At 41.4% G+C, this 21,941-nt stretch overlaps 1 protein-coding gene and 1 long non-coding RNA gene across 10 annotated transcripts in view; both read right to left on the reverse strand.

The window, feature by feature from the left end:
- The window catches only part of XRCC4 (X-ray repair cross complementing 4), a 109,380-nt gene extending 87,449 nt beyond the window's left edge, over nt 1-21,931 (reverse strand). For 4 of the 9 annotated variants that reach the window (XR_014556292.1, XM_083703327.1, XM_083703325.1 and 1 more), the window contains exons 1-4: nt 21,782-21,922; nt 13,593-13,744; nt 13,082-13,234; nt 8,237-8,427 (exon numbers count right to left, since the gene is read on the reverse strand). Coding sequence is in view for 7 of the 9 variants with exons in the window: in XM_083703327.1 (XP_083559453.1) it covers nt 8,237-8,427; nt 13,082-13,234; nt 13,593-13,623 (375 nt within the window). In the remaining 2 variants the exon portion in view is untranslated. Of the gene's footprint in view, nt 1-8,236; nt 8,428-13,081; nt 13,235-13,592; nt 13,745-15,041; nt 15,295-21,781 lie in introns of all 9 variants that reach the window. The other 5 variants (XR_014556291.1, XM_083703330.1, XM_083703326.1 and 2 more) reach the window with 4 other exon arrangements.
- The window catches only part of LOC310827398, a 793,036-nt gene that overhangs the window by 102,343 nt on the left and 668,752 nt on the right, over nt 1-21,941 (reverse strand). The gene's annotated exons all lie outside the window — the stretch shown is intronic.

Consider the following 21,941-nt stretch of genomic DNA (forward strand, 5'->3'; position numbering starts at 1 on the left):
CTCTTGGTCACATATGCCACCTAAACATAAAAACCAGGTCCAGAAACACCAAACACCAAAAATTCCCAAGCTATAAACCAGATCCTTCAATAAATAATAACCACAACCAGAAGTTCAACTAGCCACAAATCACTAACATCTCAGTCATATCTAGAGTGAGCTCGTCCACAGGTGTTCATCTAACCCATTACTGACGCCAGATACCAGATTCACTGAACCACCATCTCACTAAGAGCCACATATTTCTGACACTGAATTCCAAATCCCTGTCCAGTAAATTGTCCAGCAGATATTAAACAGTGAAAGAAAAAATGCATAGCTTTGAGATGGAGCGATAGTCTCTTTGTATTAAGTTCTGGAACTTGCTCAACAGATAAGTGGAAACATTACAAAACAGTGCTCCCTGCTCCCAACCTTGTCAGTTGATCCAGAAAAGTCTGTGGTCAGTGACCTACCCACATGCAACAAATGGCTACAAAACAAAACATCACTGGTGTAAAACAGTTTTCTTAGATTAGAAATATAGTAATTGCTCTTGAAACGTTTTTAATAATTTAGGTAGGTAAACAAGATGAACCAAAATGTTAATTTACTTCTTCACATGACAGATCTTTCATTTATGAAATCTCACTACAAAATATTATGATGGCCATCAGTTTAGATGTTTTTGCAATACAGTACTAGCAAATAACTATACAAATTTACAAAGGATGGTCCATCAATGGCTGTAAACATAAGGCTTGAAGTGCTGCCATAATTTTTGGACTTGAAGCTTGCAGTATACAAGTATTTCAAGAAGCAGCCACTGGAGAAGGGATTTGGCTACAACATGGTGAGGAGGATAATTTTACCCTGCACCTCCACCTTAGAAGCTGCTGTTAGCTGCAGAGACAAAAATGCTAAGGTTCAGGAACTGACACTGCTAACCAGAACTGTGGTGAATTTAAATCAGAGATTTGGCAGAGGGGCAAAGAGCAAAACCGCCTATAGTGTGGCCAGAATCCAAATAGTCCTGGAATGACTTTTATGATACAAAAAGACCCTGCATACTATTCTCTCTTTAGTAGGTGCCTTCTTAAACAACAGCAGCAGCAGCAGCAGCGAGCAAATAAACAAGCATGGCACTGATTCAAAACTGCCCCCACCCTTTTATCACCCTTTTATCATTCTCACATGTCTTCTCTAAACTCCCATGTTTGTAAGAAAAAAAAGTAAGTTCTTTTTGAATCCAGCCATAAATATCATAAATGTGACAAAATGTCCTGCTAACTGTTCCAGTTTCCCTGCTTTTGTTAACTGTTCCGGTTACCCAGCCATGCCCTTGCCAAGCGTACTCCATTCCAGTCGTCTTTCTACCTGATTTCTGATCCCCTAGACCCCACAGTCAGCATTTGGTGGCCACTGAGCATGCTCACTGCACAATGGGCTGTTTGGGGGAATTCACTTTAGAGATTGACTTCCTCTTCCCCATACACATGCACATCTGGGCTCCCCCAAACATGCTGGGTTCCCCAGAGCTTTCACATGGGTGGTCCCATTTTTGTTACATATGCACTGGCACTCAAGCCTGACTATCAGAAATAGAAGCAATGAGGATTTAATTTTTTTGTGCAACCAATAAATTTAAACATTTGCCTTTATGAATGTGAAACGCTAGAAATTCACAGTTTGAGTCTGAAGCTGTTTCCATAGTATCTAATAGGGCATGAGTTCCTTCTCTGAAGATGCAGAATACTGGCAAAGGCAAATTGTAGGCAAAACATTTTACGTCCTGTAGGTTTATATTTTTTTTAAAAAATAACAGTATGAATGATGTGGCAGAGCAGTCACGATGCACTTGATGTTCCATAATCATCTCTTTCTTCTCTTTCTCTCTTCCTCCCTCTGTGGAAACCAAGTCTTGTCACCAGCCCATGATTTAAAGATTTTCCTCATGACAAGAAGTTATTTTAATGCAGCTGAACAAGAAAATGTAAACACTGACTAGAAATATCAAGAGCTATAATGCCCAGCATGTATCCCAAAACAGGAAAGCACAACTCAGAGCCTTTGGGTCCTTGACATTACCATATGGGAAACTCCAAAATGCACACAGATTCTAGCTGGTAGTGGTGCAGAGGGATATGTGAAAATATATGCATGCATATATGGTGATGCTTTGATCCATTTGAAAATTAAAATTATCCTTCTGTCCTGTGACCTGTATTTTAAGAACACACTACAAAAAAGATGGACAAGCTGAAACAAATTATGTGGGTTTCTTTCTTCAGCCTAGTAAATCATGTCGTTTTCCGCATGCTGACAGAACTTCATTGACTAAAATTTTAGCAATGTTCTTAGGCAGGGGTGGAGGCAGAAAGAAAATACTTGCCACCTTATTATACAGAAAGGTTTGCTAGCCCTCAAATGCTGCTTATCAAGAGGTCTTTAATCAATTTAATTGCCACCTCCAATGAGAAAGTCTTGCAGGAGTCCCATTTATTTGTTATATGCAGAGAGTTCCTAGCTGAAGTACTTGGAAAGATTTACTTCCAAGTGGTCACCTACTTAGATCAAACAGTAAATCACTGACTCTTGTTATGGTGTTTGTTTAGGTGGCAGCAGTTTAGCTGGCCGAGCCTCAATGGCCCCTTACTGAGTTCTCAGTGTGTGTGGCCCATTTTGCTCTGCAGCTGCTTTGACACACAAGCCCTACTGTGTACCAAGCCTATTGTTATTTTAATGCAATTCTCAACAGTCTAGTTTGCCCTTACCAGTCTAAAAGCATTTCCAAAGAGCAGCATGTTAAAAACTCTTAAGACAAAAGACAGCTGTCTTAAGAGGCAAAGTCATTAATAATTGGTATTATATAATTTAGTGGCTTCAGATGCAATTAATACAGATCTCTAGTATTTTCTGGTATACGAAAGCCTTGTGTCCTTTAGCTGAAAGTTCAGTGGACTTAGAACAAAGCATTTCACAAAAACAGAAGCAGTGTTATATACTTGTTCTATTTCTTCATAACATAGTTTAAACCAAACAATAATTGATTTGAACATTACTTTTGGCTATCAAACTATTATGAAGTTGTAACATTCTGTCTACAGTATAGTAAATCCTCTTCTTCCAGGGGAAGAATTATTGGTAGCAACTGCAACCTTTCTGTATTAATTCTCTACATTGCACATTAATATCATCTTCTGACACACATCAAATACAATTTCACAGCATCCCGCATAGATCTAGGATATCATAATCAGAAAGGCAAAGAAAGTTTTCTTTTGCTCTATTCATTAAAGTCAAATAATAATTATTATTATTTATTGAATTTATATACTGCCCTATACCCAATACAGTGGTACCTCGGGTTACATACACTTCAGGTTACATACGCTTCAGGTTACAGACTCCGCTAACCCAGAAATAACAACTCGGGTTAAGAACAGAAATCGTGCTCCGGCGGCGCAGCGACAGCAGGAGGCGCCATTAGCTAAAGTGGTCTTCAGGTTAAGTACAGTTTCAGGTTAAGTATGGACCTCCGGAACGAATTAAATACTTAACCCGAGGTACCACTGTAGTCTCAGGGTGGTTCACAGAACAAAATCAAAATATAAAACCACAAAACAGGAACCCCCAATTCCTAATCTATTTGAGTCTCATAAAGCAAAAAATTAAACTGCCAAAAAAGAAATAAGTTCTATTGGTGCAGCTGTTGGAGATGTAGATTTGAATGTGACTCCAATTGCACATCTCAGCGGGCCCAGTGTTGAAATCAACACTCACAAGGCATTGAAGATCAAATTTTAGGAGGACTAACTTGAATTGTGAATTGACTCGAATGAATTGTACTTCACTAAAACATCATTGCTTGGAAGATTTTTCAGGTCTGCCCCATGTGTGGGCTAGCTGTCACAGAATTATAAATTTCTAGGATGAAAAACACCTAATTAGGTCATGAAATGCATTTTAATGCCAATGCAAGACTGCTTCAAGGCGCAGATTTTCCAATGCTTTGTCTAGTTTATTGCAGAATGACTCAAACTAAACTACCACTATTTCCTCCAGCAAGTATTTCCAAAGACATACAGATTTTGCCAACTGTACATGTTCCCCAGTCAACAGCCCTTATTCTCCTTTCCTTTATTTTAACTTATTACATCTAATATAGCAGATAAAATTAACTGGGTTACCTTGAAATTTTCAACTAAAGGAGGCCCATACTATGTTATGCTCCCCAGACCCCCTTCCTGATTAGTATAGTTATGCAAATTATCCACATGCTTAGTGGGTTAGCTTTTAACAACCCATCACTATTATCCATCCCGTTATGAAAAATGTTAACACTTCAAAAGCACAGATAATGCCACTGGTTAATGTCATCACCACTATACAAGACTGTCTGCCTCAATCATACCTAGATTTCCTTATCTAAATCCCCATCGAACCATGAAGCTGACTGGGTGGCCTTGGGCAAGCCACTGGGTTGTCATGAAGATAACACACACAAATGACAGAATACAAATGTGATGAGTAAAAAATAAAATTAGGTTTCAAAAAAATTGTTACCCTGGCTTCTCATTCTTGAACACATTTATGTGGAAGCATGGTCTATTTTTATTTCAGCTGTAACCAGTGCTGTCCCTGGACCAGGAGAGCTTAACCCCAGTAATTCTGGCACAGTTGAAGACAGGAGGGAGACTCTGTTAGTACAGTATATCACATCTCTGCTCTGCAACTGGTTGACAATTTTCAGCCAAGCCAGGTTCAAGGTGTTGCTATTCATATATAAAGCCCTTAACAGTATGGGACCAGTTTACTTGTGGGATCATCTTATCACATATATGCTCATTTGACTGCTTCAGTTTTTGAAACTGGTATTGTATCAGGTGCCAAATAATATGCATTCTTGTAAGAAATCAATATTTTAGTCTAGCAGCACCTACACTTTGGAAGTCCCTGCCTAATGACATCAGGCAAGCGCCATCGCTGTACTCTCTCGTGGTTGCTCAAAACATTTTTGTTTAGGAAAGCCTTTCCAGACATATAGAAGTTACATGCGTTTTAATCTTGCTTTCAGCTTATTGTTGTTTCCAATTATTTGTGAACGTTTTTAAAAATATCTCTGTGACTGTCCTTTACTGAAAACGTCATATGTTATTGTACATGGGTTTGAGGCTTTATTACAATCAAGTGATAGATAAATTTTGTTGAAATAAATAAAGTCAAAGGACTTATTTCCAATGATGTACACTAAAGAGTGCAGCCTGATCTTATTGCAGTTTTCATACATAGCCTTGATGAGCACAGCTTCCCAGGTCTTGTCTGTTTGCCTGGTAAGCCACCTTTTGGAACCTACATGGTTCAGTGAGACTAGAACTATGGAAATAGAACTACAGAAAGGAATCTCAGTAGGGACAAATATCAGGTTCTACACTTAGGTTTGAAGAAACAGCTACACAAATACAAGATAGGAGACACCTGGATTGCCAATAATAATAATAATAATAATAAAATTTATTTATATCCCGCCCTCCCCAGCCGAAGCTGGGCTCAGGGCGGCTAACAACAATCAAAATAGTCCAACATTCTAAAAACATTCATTATAAAATTAATTAAAATCAAATTAAGATCAAATTAATGGCAACCATCAAGCAAAATTCAGTGCAGATTGCCAGAGGAGGGGGTCAGGCTGCGCCCTGACCAAAGGCCTGGTGGAAAAGCTCTGTCTTGCAGACCCTGCGGAAAGATGTCAGGTCCCGCAAGGCCCTAGTCTCTTGTGACAGAGCGTTCCACCAGATTGGAGCCGCGGCTGAGAAAGCCCTGGCTCTAGTTGAGGCCAGCCTAACTTCTCTGTGGCCTGGGATCTTTAGGATGTTTTTATTTGCAGACCGTAAATTTCTCTGTGGGGCATACCAGGAGAGGCGGTCCCATAGATACGAGGGTCCTAGGCCGTATAGGGCTTTAAAGGTTAAAACCAGCACCTTAAACCTGATCCTGTACTCCACCGGGAGCCAGTGCAGCTGGTATAGTACCGGATGAATATGATCTCGCAGCGAAGACCCCATAAGGAGTCTCGCCGCGGCATTCTGCACCCGCTGGAGTTTCTGGGTCAGTCTCAAGGGCAGCCCCACGTAGAGCGAGTTACAATAATCCAGTCTGGAGGTGACCGTCGCATGGATCACAGTGGCTAGGTCAGGGCGAGAGAGATAAGGAGCCAACTGCTTAGCTTGGCGGAGATGAAAAAATGCTGCCTTTGTTATACCTGTAATCTGCGCCTCCATAGAGAGGGAGGTATCGAAGATTACACCCAAACTCTTAACGGACGATGCTGGCACTAATTGCACCCCCGCAAGAGATGGGAGTTGCCCCCTCAATCCCATATCGCTCCGTCCCAGCCAGAGCACCTCTGTCTTCGAAGGATTTAACTTCAACCGGCTCCCACGTAACCATCCAGCCACAGCTTCCAGACATCTGGTCAGTGTATCTGGGGCCGAGTCAGGATGGCCGTCCATCAACAGATAGAGTTGGGTGTCATCGGCATACTGATGGCAACCCAGCCCAAAACTCCGGACAAGCTGGGCGAGGGGGCGCATAAAGATGTTAAAAAGCATCGGGGAGAGAATCGCATCCTGAGGCACTCCACACACCAAGGAGTGGCGCAATGACAATTCCCCCCCAAGCGCCACCCTCTGTCTCCGACCAGAGAGAAACGAGCGCAGCCATTGAAGGACTGTGCCCTGGATCCCCACGTCGGCAAGGCGGTGGTCCAGGAGTTCGTGGAAAGGATCTAGGGAGTCTTAGAAGACCCCAAGCTTAACATGAGTCCAGAGCGTGATGCAGCAGAAAAAAAGCTAATGCTATTCCAGGCTGCATCAACAGAAGTAAATTGTCCCGATTAAGGGGACAGTATACTTTATTCTTCCTTGGTCAGATCACACCTGGAGTACTGTGTCCAGTTCTGGGCACCACACTTGAGGAAGGATATGGACAAACTGGAATGTGTGCAGAAGAGGGCGACCAAGATGATCATAGGTCTGGAAACCAAGCTTTATGAGGAACGGTGAAGGGAATTTGCTAAGTTTTTCCTGGTAAAAAGGAGACAGAGAAAGGATAACTATCTTCAAATATCAAAAGGGCTGTTACATGAAGAATGGAGAAAGCTTGTTTTCTCCTGCTCCAGAGGATGTGACCTCAAGTCACACGAAAGGAAATTCTGACTAAACATCAGAAAGAACTTTCTGACAGTAAGAGCTGTTTAACACTGGAAGAGACTCCCATAAGAGGTGGTGGACTGACGCCATCTATCATGGATGCTTTAGTTAAGATTTCTGTATTGCAGGGGATTGGACAAGATGACCCTTGAGGTCCCTTAAAACTCTACAATTCTATGGTGCAGATAGGTAGTTATTTCCTCAAAAAAGTGCCTATTTCCCCTGAAACAAACACGTATAAGTTTTCTAACATAAAAGTGGAAAGCATAGGCACTCCTGGGAAGGACAAATAGAAGATGGTAAAACAGTAGGAAAGATTTCTGATCATTCTCTCTCTCTCATACATATCCACAGGTATCACATTGGTGTCTATGGCCTGAGCAGTTGTTTTTAAGTAAAATAAATAGATGAAGCATTAAGGGACAAAACTACATAACTTTAACATCATGTGTAGCTTTGAGTGTGAGTTATTGAAGAAATGTTAGTGACTAAAATCCATATAAAAGGTTTACCACCAGGTCTGAGAAAAATTAGAGATCTGGCAAGCCTCTGTTTACCTCATGTGATAAATATTTTTATTTATCAATGCTAGTAAGTTACAAGAAACTTCTGTCATTTTTCAAATCACGCCAGATAGTCTAAAGTGGTAAAGCAATAAATTAAATTAAATTCATTCAAATTATGTTCCCAAGAGGAGGGTAAATACAAAGCTACATTATAATTTAAGCCGTTCCCATAGCTTTCATTGTTGTTGCCTTCATCAGAGTAACTATATAGCCTTTTACTCCTTGGGATTCAGACAATAACTCAAACTTAATGTATGTTTAACAAAATGATTCCTTGCCTTACTTAAATTTTGGAATCAAAAAGTCAAAGAAATCCTTATACTGATTAAAAACAACCTCACAGATCTTATCCATTACAGAATTATTGAAAAATAAAGTTTAAGGAATTGCTGTGCATATTACTGAAGATTAATGGTCTACTATACTGAAACTCTCTTGGGAAAACCATAATGTAACAATTCTTAATAAAGCAATACTTACAGAAACATCTTTCAGATTCTTTTCATAAGAAAAATTGAGGCACTCTCCATCCACTCCTCCTTTAGAAATATCAAAATTGTATTTGTCTGCCAGTCCTCCTTCAAATAACAACACTTTTTTAAGCTCTCCAATGTATTTCTCTCGTTCCATTTCCATGTCAGCAGCTTCCTTGGAAATATCAGCCTCAGGCACTGTTGGAAGATTCCACACACATTTTTGTCACAATGCAGTTTCTTACAGGATTTCTTCAAACTACAGAATAAGGCAAGACATGGTTGGTTATATATTCCATCCCCTATCACATTTTGTAATTTACCAAACACTTTATAGGTCAATTTATTGCTGCTGACTGCTGAAGCAAGTAATTAAAAATCACCACAATGATTCAAAAGTTTCTAAAGCTAAAGAAATATGAACTGCCTGATGATATCCAGGTAAGGCACACATAAACCCACTAAAATAAAATGGTTTAGGTGCACATAACTCTGCAAGGATTATAGCCTGAAATCCAGGATTCGAACCAAACCTCACAGGATTAGAGGACCTTTCTAGAGAGCTCAGTAGTATTTGAATCAGCTCTCCTCTTTAATGCTCCTTATCTTCTTTTTTTTAACCTTTACAACTCAATTTAGTTTTTGCTCGCCCCATCTGAAGTTACGCTATTATTTCAAAGCCCATTTCACAATCCTATGTTAAGGAAAGCATCATGGATGATTTGAAGAGTAAACAAGTACGCACTTTGGCATTGGTCTTGATAGCGTAAGCTCAACATTTCTACTTAGAAGTAAACACTATGGGCTTAGTAAACATATGCCTGGGATCAGATAATTTGATATCTCCCTTTTATATTCCACTGCAATTATTTTTTGTGCTCCTTTTCTTTCTTAACTCTTACACTCAACCCAATTCACAAATAAAGTCAGGTTTAGTTCAACAGGTCTTCCAACACCAGCATGTACCACCACCCAGGTTTCAAAACTGATCCATTTAAGAGCCATCCTGCACATTTATTGATCCTTGTGGTGAGCCATTTCTCCATGGTGACACCCTGCACATTCCATTAATATGTATCACCCCTCTTCTTAATGACTAGGTGTCAGGGCCAGTATCAGCACCCGGCATCCTTGGGCAACTGCTGAGGCCTCAGCCCCACAGCAGAGTCGAGCGCCAGTATCTGGTCCAAGCTCCCCTTTAAAACATCTGACCTGACAGTCGGATCAACTGCCGTATTAATTCCCCAGCTCAGACATCTAGCTGTCAAATTCATCTCGTATAATGCTCCTATATAGCAGGGGTGGCCAACTCCCAAGAGACTGCAATCTACTCACAGAATTAAAAACTGGCAGTGATCTACCCCCGTTTTTGGGGGGTTCAGGTGAAAGTTGTTGAGCTTTTTTAATGGAGGAGGAGAGCCACATTTTGGGGGAGTTCAAAGTTTAGCTGTTGGCCATTTTTAGGGAGAAAGGGGGACAGCCACTCACCAACAGATCGCTGGGGAAACAAACAGCCTCACTAAACTCTGTACAGTGGTACCTCGGGTTAAGTACTTAATTCGTTCCAGAGGTCCGTTCTTAACCTGAAACTGTTCTTAACTTGAAGCACCACTTTAGCTAATGGGGCCTCCTGCTGCTGCCGCACCGCTGGAGCACGATTTCTGTTCTCATCCTGAAGCAAAGTTCTTAACCTGAGGTATTATTTCTGGGTTAGCGGAGTCTGTAACCTGAAACGTATGTAACCCGAGGTACCACTGTATTCCATATTCCGTTCTACAGATTGTGCAACAATGGAGGATGGAGCTTTACCAGCGCTAAGGAAAGGGACCTAACGAACCTCCCGGGGGTCTACCAGTAGATCGCGATCGACCTGTTGGACATCCCTGCTATATAGCATCACTCTGGGGCATTGTGGGAAATTGTAATTGTGGTTAGACTGAGCTGCCAAGTGCTGTTTGTAATACAGCGGCCAGGTAAACCCAACAGGGCCAATTTACAAATGAAGAGGCTCCTCAAAGGATGCATTGTCCACAGTGTTAGAAACTGAGATACGAAAGCAAGGAGCTAAATGGCACCTTAAACCTAGGCTATGGGTACAACAACAGAATGTCTAGAAGTGCTTTTAAATAACAAGAATACAAAACTGAAAATGAACGAACTGCAGCTAAAATATTATGTTCATTTTTCATATGAAAAATGAATTTCTTCCCATGCCCACCCCCTAATATTTTTAAGAGTGTCTCTTCTCCAGGCTTCAGGGAATAACTGGAAGTGGGGAGGCAGAAAAAAGTCCTCCTTTCCTTCCACTCTGCAGTTTTAATCTGAAATCTTAGGCGCAGTACTATGCCCAGAGCTCAAAAATTGCTCATGCTAATGAAATTCCCTGTCACAAAATGCGCCTAGAACAATGGGAGTTTTGAACACTGTTTGTCCAGGGCCATCTGACACCTGGTAAAAATTTCTGTTTTAATAAGCATCCATAGTTGTTATGGAAATTTTCAATGGCTAAGTATTAATTAGGAAGATTAACTTCGTTTGTTTTATGTATGTAAATTTGCTTTTTTCTTTCTTTTTTTCTGTATTTTCTTCTTTCTTAATTGTTTTTTCTTTAATTTTCTTTTTGTAGTATGAGATTGTAAATTCTTTGTAAATTCTTTGTAAAAGTGTGTAATTTAAATTAATAAAGATTATTTTTTTAAGGAAATTTTCAATAGCATCTGTAATTCCCACAACAGTTTTGCAGACTAATACTATAGAATACAATCAAGCCTGAAAAGGAACCATGGGAAAATGGCTTACAATGAAAATCAGATAATGTGTAGATTATTGATGTCCATTAATCATTGGGAGGGTGACAAGCATTAGGATTTAGCAACTTGCACCCACCCAAGTATGATGATCACCAGAACAATTGCTTCCCACACTTGGGAGCACAAAACAGGCATAGAGAAAGGACCCGCAAACACACTTACTTTACATACACATATGTGTAATACTCTTCCTGACAACAAGCTCTACGAGGTCACTTCAAATACTCGACATTTCGTAAACCACTTAATCTCTAAAGCTATATATGCAGAACAGTCATTTATATCCAGGCATGAACCAATAAGACATTTGAGATTTCTCTTCTGTGTCACCCCATGAGTAAAGCCACTGCTCAGTTTAAAAGGAGATTGCCCTGCCAACTCTGGGTAATTCAGTGATGAAAACCTAAAAAGAACACCATGGCTCTTCCTCAGTTTCCCTACACACACTAGTTCCATTGGACTGCAACCTGAATAAATGGAACAATGGCAGAAGTGATCATTAGGAGCTGTGGGGGCTGCAAAGAGTCAGCAGTATGCTGATGACACACAGCTCCACATCTTCATAGCACCTGAGTCAGGAAAGGCTATGCAATATCTAGTCTACTTCCTGGATATAACAATAGACTAAATGAGGGCCAATAAACTAAGTTTGAATCCTTGGCAGATACAGGCACTGTGGGTGGGTGGTTCCCATGTCCAGGAAATTGGTTGGTTGCCTCTTCTGGACAGGGCTGCATGCTTTCTGAAAGGTTTGCAGTATGTGGCTGCTCATGGATCCATCTGTGTTGTGGGAGGCTCGGGTAGCTGCAGTGGCTAGAAGTGCCGCCAACCACCTACTGTCCTGATCCCCTGGCCTACCTAGTGGCAAGTCAGTATATAAAATCCAAAGCTCAAAGACCAGGGGTCAAGCCACACAAGCAAGGTCCAAGGTCCAGAAATGCAGTCCAGGGTCAATCCAAGTAACCAAATCTGAAGTCTAGTGGTCAGGATACAGTCCAGAGTCAAACCCAAGGTGCAGTCCAACAGCATCCAAGTCAAGGTCTACCAACATGGGCAGCTGAATAGACGCTGCCTCTCAGCTCTGCTTCCCTTTTGTACTTTGCATGTTGATTGCAGTATCTGGACAATGAGGCATGTGATCCTCACCTGTTCCAAGCCTCCTCCAGCTGCGAAATCACACACCTCCTCCCAGAACTAGTGAGCCTCACCTAGCGAGCTAGGAAGATGGGTCAGGGGCTCTTGCCTGCCTTAGCTTCCTAGAGTGGCACTTCCGCTGCTCCCTATGCCTCAGAGCCTGCCATGTTCATGGAGACAGTGGCTTCTCAGCCTCTGGTGATGGGTCCTGCTGCTCTGGTTCTGGTGCACTGACTCCCATCCCCCTCACCATCCTCCACTATCCTGTATTTCCTTCCCTATTCCTTGCTTGCCCTGATGTGTCCCAATCTTGGCTACGCCCCTCACTGGGATCCGCTTCCTCCTCCCCGTCATCTCACCAGTTCATGACACCTACTGCTGGTACACCAACCATGGGTGTTCTTCAACAGGGGTAGCGTGACTGTAGTGTATCATGGATTGGCAAGCAATGCACTCTATGGAGGGCTACCCTTGAACTTGTCTCAACAGCAAAATGCTGTGGCCAGACTGTACCATCAGCACTGTGGTCAGACTACCATCAGCACAAAACTGTAGTACTTAAACTCTTGCATTGACCATCTATATGGCACCAGGTCAAGTTCAAGATTCTGGCATTAATTTACAAGGCCCTTAACAACTTTGGTCCAGGATACCTTAAGGCCCACTTGATACCTTATATCCCTGGCTGGCTGCTGAGGTTTTCAGGAAAGTCACTCTTTGTGGCTTAGCCTTATAGTTCAACACTATAAGTTCTGAAGTTTTGCTTATGCATTTGAGGCCTGACTATTAAGAATCTGGGGAAAGTCTCATTTCACATGTACCATTCTGTGCACTTGTTGCAGAAAAGTGAGACAGAAATCCTTGAAATAAATAATTACATAAATAAATAGCATCTGATCATACATCACCTTTCCCAGTCCAAGCTGATAGGCCATCACTGAGTACTACATCAAAACCGGCGCCCAAATCTTTTTGCCACGCTATCTGAAGAAAATAAGTTGTGCCTGGATCAGAAACAGGGCAGATGCGAACAACTTTCTTCTCCATTGTTCTCCAAAAGGCTGTTTAGGAAAATTGAGAGATGGAGGGGGGGGGCGGAGAGAAACAATATATAACTTAAATCTATTCCCAGTTCAATGAAGAGGAACAAAATATGAAATTGGCAAGCTATGCTAACCACAGCCCTGTGAATTAATACAGATAATGTTTCAATTTCTCTATGGGACCAAATAATTTAAGCTTCCTTTATTTGTCCTGTAGGAATTTAAAATCTAATACACAAAACCTGCGTGGCCTCCATAACCTGAAAGAGACTGTACTAGACTTTAGAATAAATATTCAAGTGGGGTGGGAGTACTAAATATAGTTCACTTGAGCCAACAAGTGGAGGAAGAGGGACCTTTGTGTCAGGATTCTTACCTCTCCCAAAGCTAAGCACAACTATACACATGTGCGCAAACCCATAAGCAGTGGTCACTGCTGCTCACATGCATCCCTGGATCTAAGTCAACAAAGCCTTCTGCTCTTGAGCAATAGAGAAGTTCAGCTCCAAATGTTAACTTAGAAAACAGCTGCATTGTAATAAAAAGAAAAGGAAAAAAGTGAGGAGCAATTCACTTAAAATAATGCTGAGGGGACCTAAAGACTATAACCATAACAAAAATCACAACTGGAACTCATCAATTGGAAAAGCATGTTTGAATTCTAAGTGAAAAATCAGTCTTCTACTCTTGATTGAGCATGAATACCCAGAGTAACCAATGCAAAGCTTAAAAGGCTTCTAGTAATTACACATAAGTTCCTTGTTTATTTCATTTATTTAAAAGTTTTTTTATCAACTAAAGAAGCAGTGTAGATAAAGGAGCAAATTGGGGGGGGGGGGAGCTTTTGATAGAAGATTATGGTTAAGCAAAGAAACACCCAAGATAATTTGACACAACCCACCCTGTAAGAATTCACCACACCAGCTCATTTCAGGCCTGTCAGAAACTAATCTAGGCTACAGAATGCAATGATATCATCTTCAGTGCATGCCAAACCTAGAGGCATCTGTAGATCAGGTCCCCTCTCTCATTCCACAGAGACATCAAGGATCTGATTCACTGTGGAAGTCACAGTTTGCACTGGGATGCCGATGATACAGATGGCCTTAGAGCCTGCAGGGCCCAGACAGTATGGGGGCAGGACGGAGGGGGAATACAAACTTATAACACAGGTCCCCTTCAGTGCTCATCATCCACATTACAACCATATTTCAGCATTTGTTCCTAAAACACCCAGTAGCCTATTTGCAAAAGCTGCTTTTAAGAACTTGTGAAGTTTTTAATGTGTGTTTTTCTTTCAGTAACAAATAGAAGCAAACTGTTTTTAATTGTTTATTTAAACAAAACGGTTTGCTTCTATTTGTTACTGAAAGAAAAACACACATTAAAAACTTCACAAGTTCTTAAAAGCAGCTTTTGCAAATTTCTGATATGACAGCCAGTTGAATAATAACTGTTGGGATTTTATTTTTACAACAATATCACTGTTTAATTAAAGCAGACTGTTAAAACCCAAATATTTTCTAGCACTACGTCATTTAGATGCTATTGTAAATAAGACCCATTTTTAATCCTATGATAAGCATCACTCAGCCAGTAATAGCCAGATCGGGAGGAGTATCCTGGAATGCCTTTAAAGATTCAATGAAGCTGCTTCTGTAGTCTGAAGATACTTGCCATCTCTGGAAAATTAAAGCACTCAGTCTCTATGTCCCTTCATTAATACAAAGAAACGCTTTAGGGAAACTGATTGATTATAGCAACAGGAAAGCCAACATTTTTTTCCTAAGGGTTTGAAGAATCATATTACTTATCAACACCTCACCATATAACTGCTAAGGAAGAAAGATTGGCTTGCAGGTGGGAAGCACAGAGTTCCACCCCAATTTGTACATCACTGGCTGTATTGAAAGCATCAGACAGTTGACGATTGAGCTGCTCCTCTTTAGTACTTTGTGTCTTTTAGTGTTGGCATCTATGATCTTTATTAGGCAATGCTTCCTTCTGGGTAAGAATCAGCTGTTGGCTGGCATGTAATTAGTTGGAGTCTACTCCACAAACAATGACAGTCCACATTCCTGATGAATAAACAAGACACTTTTTAAAAAATTAGTAGACAAATGATTTTGTACACTGCTTTGGACAGCACTCAGGCACAATACAGAAGCCAATTTTTAGGTTTCCTTCACTGTTCCACAGAGTGTCATTTATACTTCGACTCCAGCTTTTTCTTTCTGGCTTACACAACTGTCTTTTGAGAGAGTGATTGAGGGAGAAAGGTTGCAGCAGCAGGTGTCTCAAACCTCCACTATTATACTTTGGGAACATGCAAATCTAAAAGAAAAAATATTACAATTCTTGAACAATTACATTTATAGCTTGATCCTGTCCACATGGCACATAGCCTTAGCTGATCTTGTTTCAAGAAACACATGAGCAGTGGTGGAGGCTTGTCCGTAAGGGCTGCCCGTTAGCCCCAGTCTGCCTCAACCAACCCCCATCTGCCTGTCCACCTACTTGCAACCAATGTACAGTGCACTTCTAACTAGCTTTCTCCACAGCTCATTTTGCCCTGGGAGGAAAAGGAGCAAAGCTGTGCCCCTCTCATTGGCTTATCAAACGAGGCTTCCTTCTGCTAGCCTTAGAGCTTGGGCAAGGCTGGGACCTCTTGTGGATCAGGGCAAAGAAACACATCTTGACTCCCCTCTACAGTTTGGTCCCTCCTTGTAAACCAATATTTCAACCCAATGCCAAAAAAAAATCTGCCAACTTTTCTGGTCTATTCTGTATGACAGCAGAGCGTTTCCATGCCAAAATGTGCTGTGTCATCATTATTCTGCGTGGTACCTCTGGTCAAGAACTTAATTCGTTCCAGAGGTCTGTTCTTAACCTGAAACCGTTCTTAACCTGAGGTACCACTTTAGCTAATGGGGCCTCCCGCTGCCACCACACTGCCAGCGCATGATTTCTGTTCTCATCCTGAGGTAAAGTTCTTAAGCCGAGGTTAGCAGAGTCTGTAACCTGAAATGTCTGTAACCTGAGGTGTTTGTAACCCGAGGTACCACTGTAATTATTTTTGAAGCAGCAGGCAAAATTCTTGCAAACCTTCTATCACACAGGAGCCCCACAACCATTTACTCATTCCTGCAGTCAGGATGTTTGAAAAAAGACTGTTTTCCCATCACTCCTGAGGGAATTCATAGCAAGAATCTCTGTTACAGTTGCTATTGTGGCGTGTGCACATGCACACACACACCATCTACCCCAAAAACTATTCTCTACAGGTACTCCCTGACCACCATCAGTCAAACAGTGTACCTCCTTCCATTTAGAAGAGCAGAACTCTACCCAATAGGATGTTCACAGTCCTACCTCCACACAGCAATGAAGAGCAAGGAAAGCAATGTCCCACTGGGACTAATGCTAGCTGGGACTGGAGGAAGTACTAGCAAACCTAGGGAATCATTAGTTCTTTGATCCCAGAGCTGACTGCATCTCCTTTCTAAAAGGAACTTAGCTAATGTAAACCAGAACAAGTCATAGTACTCTTGACTTTATGGAAGAATAGCCGTTGCTATGTTCCTCACATCAGAAAATATATAATTAAGCAGCAACTTGTTTATCTCATAACTAATCAGCTATGATTTCTTCTTGTTAGAACAATATAACATTGGATTGCATCCAGCGTTAGTTCTACTTAGAGTAACCCTATTGAAATTAATAGGCATGACTACCTTTGGCACAATTAATAGGCACAACCAACTCTGAGCAAACCTTACTTACACATAACCTATTATGGGTTGCTACTGTATTTTTTAAAAAACCATAAGCACTTTATAGTTCTGTTGACTTCAAAATAAGTTTTCATAAGATGATTACATTTTTCAAGATGAAATCAATGGAATTGGAATTTCACTAACTCTGGCTGGATCATGCCATGATTTTTAAAACCATGTTCTAATGTGAGCTGCATCAGACACACAGCTTCATCCACAAAGCAAACAAATGAAATGAACTTGGGGGGGGGGGGGAGTGCAATGAGCCCATTAGAATATTACTCAACTCAACATCAGTAGTAGAGTTATCAAAATGCTATTACAACATTTAGATATTTTACTGAAGTTTGCACACAATGGACTGATTAAGTTTGCTGCATTTTGTTACCACTGAAAACGGGACTAGTTTGCCCCATTGTTTTCAAATGGGAACATATTAACTAAGCCTGTATATTACAACAAAACAGTAAAGAAACATAGACAACTCTATGTAGTGATGTATTTCCTATGTTTTCTGCTTTCTTTTGCCAAAATGTCTCAGAGGAAGTCTACATTTCACATTCTCAGGTCATTTATTTTATTCTCCAATAAAGGAAACACATTCTTCATTTCTGAGAGTGGATGGTGGACCTAAAGTAATATTTTTTGTAAACATTATTATTGTATATCATTTCCCCCAAACATGGACACAGTAAACGTCAGTCCTCCAGTGCATTTCAATTTGGATCTACTGACAGCAACCAAAGCCAACATTATCGAAGACTCAAATGCAGGCATAATCAGTTTCCTGCCACCTGTGGATGGGACTGAATTTGGCCTTCGTCCTCATAACCACATGAGGCTTCTGGATCATTTCAAATAATATTCAGCTAAACACTCAACATGGAGCTTCTACTGACAACTCAACTTGCCATATAAAGGAAGCATAATTAACATTAAAAACAAAATAAAATGTAATAAACAAATTTCAAGCATAGTCTAAATCACTACATACCTTGACCATTAATGTTGCCAAAAATGAGAATAAATAATTTAGTGAGAGCAAGTTAGGGGCCAGGACTTGCCATTGTGCCTCTGCTCTCCATCACATCAGGGGCATAGTCTGCTGGTGCTGGGAGAGGAATAAAAGCATTTCAAATAGTCAAGATTACCCTGCTATTTTGGATGTTCACGTATTCCTCTCACCAGAGAACATGACCACTACCAACTTAATATATAAACACTGTTCCTGAAGGTCCCAAATCAATTATATCTCATATTAAAGGACTATCTGAACTAAATCAAAGTGTACAGCAGGGAGAGGGGAAGTTTAGGGAACTCGGCGATGCAATCCCTTGGTTCATACTACCAACCTGGATCGCTGCAAGTACATATCAAATCTTCAATTTACATAATTCCACTTTGTATCCATAAAGGAAAACAGCTGAGATGACAGAAACTATTTAAAGTACTGGTGTCATTCATGAGTGAAGCGGGCAGGGGTGGGCAAGGGGGCAGCTGGCCCCACCCTGATCAAGTAAAACAATAGAAATACTTAACTAATGGATCAATCACATCAGTTCTGCACCCCTAACAAAAGTCTTGCCCTCCCCCAACAAAAATCCTGGCTACACCCATGTTGTCATCACACAGATAAAATTGTTGCAGACAACTTCCATGCTCAGAACACCTTACCAAACCTGGCTTAGGAGTTTGGACAGCCAAAACAATCATAAGACTATGATTGCACACAGCTAGTCACACAAGACCTTGTGTTCTGGTCTGGCCCAGATTTGGGTGAACTATGTGTTTCCAGAAGAGCATGGAGCTGGCTTGCACCTCTTGTCATGAATTCATTTGCAGAGCTGGGAGACACGAGTAGAACAATCTGCTGCCAGACTGCTGAACTCTAATTTTTCAACCAGTTCTACCAAACCTTCTAGCTCTGGCCTTGTTGACACTCAGAATAAGGAACTGACATAGGCTATTGACACGATTACTCTGAGGAATTAAGGTTAATCAAGTTGCAGGAACAAATCAGAACACAAAAGTCTGGACATGTCCGAAATTGCTGGCCCATGTCCCATGTGGTGAGCTACACAACTGCAGCCTCTCAGGGAAGACACTTCCAAACTTGCATGGTTCCACCCACTCAGATTTGCCATTGGATTTTAGGCAGAAAGGTGTTATATAAGGACTTTTCTAGCTAATCCTTGGTTAAGTAATGAAGTTTACATAAGCTCCAGTGTCTCTTACATTTCTGGGCTCCCTCCATGGTCCCAATTCCTACTCTCTGGTTTGTCCTCTGATCCCGATTAGTCTATGCTTCTAGCTAGTTATCTTTTGCTGCCTCCTTGTTGTCTTTAGATCCTAGTTCTCAGTTCCAAGGTTCTGACACTCTTGAGCAAACAACCCAGTTCTGACAGGAGAACTCTGGACAAACATAATATAGAGTTTATTTGAAAGACTGTGGTGTAATGATAAAGAGATCCTCCTCTGCCATCACTGCAACTATGGAATGTTGTGCAGTAGAGCTATTGTTCAGTCTGGAAATGGCTATCACAGTCATTTCTCCTCATACCTGACATCCTGTTGTAACATAATTGTTGTATGTTTGCAGATAAAGTTGCTCACATCCATTCAAACTTGTTATTGTTGGGTCAAGAGTTATGTCTGAGATGTTCGTGTCACCCACTTATCTCAATTGCTTGGATCAGTTCCAGTTATAATTAACTGAGGATGTTGACAGGGTGGTTGGAAAAGTCCATTCAACCACAATTGATCCTTGCTTTTTATGGCTTATTAAAGCTAGCTAGAAAACACAGGCCCCTATTGTGAACAAGGTAGTTAATTAATAGTATTTATTAAAACATTTAAACATTTTATCCCATCTTTCAATAATGCTAATAATACCTTGAGCAAGAGTGACACAAAAGAGTGTTATGGCAAGGCTTCCTTGCTGAAAACGGTGTCCTCCAAGCCAGTAGATTTGGGGAACTACTACCTGGAACCCCTCGAAATACATTTTTTTAAAAGATAGTTAAGCACATTGTGTTTGATCAACTCCAGGCATTCCTGGGTGATAAGCTATTCTAGACCAAGTCAGAATAGCCAAGATGGTGCACTCTTGTTGCTGCTGGGTTACTACTGCTATCAGCCCCTGTCAGCATGGCCAATGGTCAGATAGGAGTTGAAGTCCAACAATGGTCACATCCACACCATACAATTAAAGCACTCTTTACCACTTTAACAGTCACCACACTCCACAAAGGATCCTGGGATATGTAGCTTGTTAAGGTTGCCAAGAGTTGTTAGGACAGCCCCCTCACAGAGCTACAATTACCAGCACTCTTAACAAAAATAGAAGTCATACAAGGGCACTCTCTCTGAAAATAGTTATTTAATAGCTTCTCTTTTTTCATAGCTGGGCAGAGAAGCAATGAATGCAATTGGCAACTTAAAAGCCAGTGAAGTGATTATTATGGATTCCTTGGGTCCCATTAAATGGTTAGTTTCACTGTGGTATAAAAAAAAATTAAACATAATTTTTACTTCAGGTCAAAACCCTAGGTCCTAGTAGGAACAAAACTGGGGTGTTCAGAAAGATGATTGGAAAAAGCTCTAGTCCAAGGTTCCATACAGATCTATTTTGGCTCAAACTAGGGAACTCTCCCTGAAAATACAGCAACTTCCCATTTGCAAGCATTAAAGGAACACGTGATAACACCCCACCCCTGTTTTCAGCACTGCAGGGGGGTTGGGGTGGAAGGGGGCTGGGCAGGCTTGTGTGTGTTCTGCTGGCACACATGGTGCCTCAAATAGAACCCCTGCATACAAGGGGAGTTGCCATTTGGTCCAATTTCATTTCATATACAAATACAGCAGCTCAGAAGCATCAGATAGAACAGATCTATGCAAGTGTCTGGATTTAGTACAGCCAAAGGTGTTTTTAAAAACAAAAACAAAAAACCATCTTCTTTTTAAATAAATAGTTTTCAGCTTTTTATTATCATTTAGACCATGGACCAACTAAGTTGTCTTGAACAGGCAAAAGTCAGGTCAGGATGTACTGCCAGGTCATTGGGTGGCTTTCTGGTTCCCAATTGCAAAAACAACGTTGTAATGTTAGGCTGCTGAAATGAATAAAGTAAGCAAACAGCAGACCTTTTTTTTTGCGTGAAAGGCCCGTGAACCCGCTTCAGTCCTGGTACCCAACGCCAATTCTTAAGACTCAAACTGTGTTCGGAGCAACTTTGCAGCACCTACTAGGTCTGGGGGCTTCTCGTAAAAAAAACAAAAAAACCACCAAAGCATATAGGATGACTTATTTCCGATTTCGACGAACTGCTCTTCACAAAGATCATCTAAGCGGAGTGTGGCTTGTCAGTTCAAGACTCTCTAGCGCAGCCTTGGGCACCCTCCAGATGCTTTTGGACTACAACTCCCATCAGGCCCTGTAAGCAACGTGAGAGGAGCACCCAAAACAAAACGCCTAAGTCTCGTATAGGAAATACAGTATAAGTGCCCAGAATGGAGTATCTCCTCCCTGATGCAGAAAGAGAGCAAGGAAGAGGCGCGGGGCGGATAGGACTCTTTAGGGTTCAGTCCTGACCACTATGCCGCCCAAGAAGTGAGTTCTATAGGGAGAGCGGGGTTTACTCCTGTGTAAGCGGGCACAGAATGGCACTGCTGGCAAAAGACGTGTTTCTTCTCTCCCGCCCGCTCCTTCAACGCGCCCCTTGGAAGGAACTTCCTCGCTTCCAACCCCCCCCCCCCCCCGGTTCTGCTCCTTGCCCGTCACTTTGCCTACCTCACACCGCATTGAAAACTGCCACTTCCGGCTTCTATAACCAATAATACCTCCCCACTTTTTCTGTGTGTCGGTTGAAAGTTGCCCCGCCTCCTCCTTTCCCTTTAGCCAACGGGAAGCCAGCGCCTTTCCCCAGTTTCGGCCCCTCCACCCCCCTCGA

The sequence above is a fragment of the Podarcis gaigeae genome, assembly GCF_964106915.1.
Source record: "Podarcis gaigeae genome assembly, chromosome: 11".
In the NCBI taxonomy this organism is placed as follows: Eukaryota; Metazoa; Chordata; class Lepidosauria; order Squamata; family Lacertidae; genus Podarcis; species Podarcis gaigeae.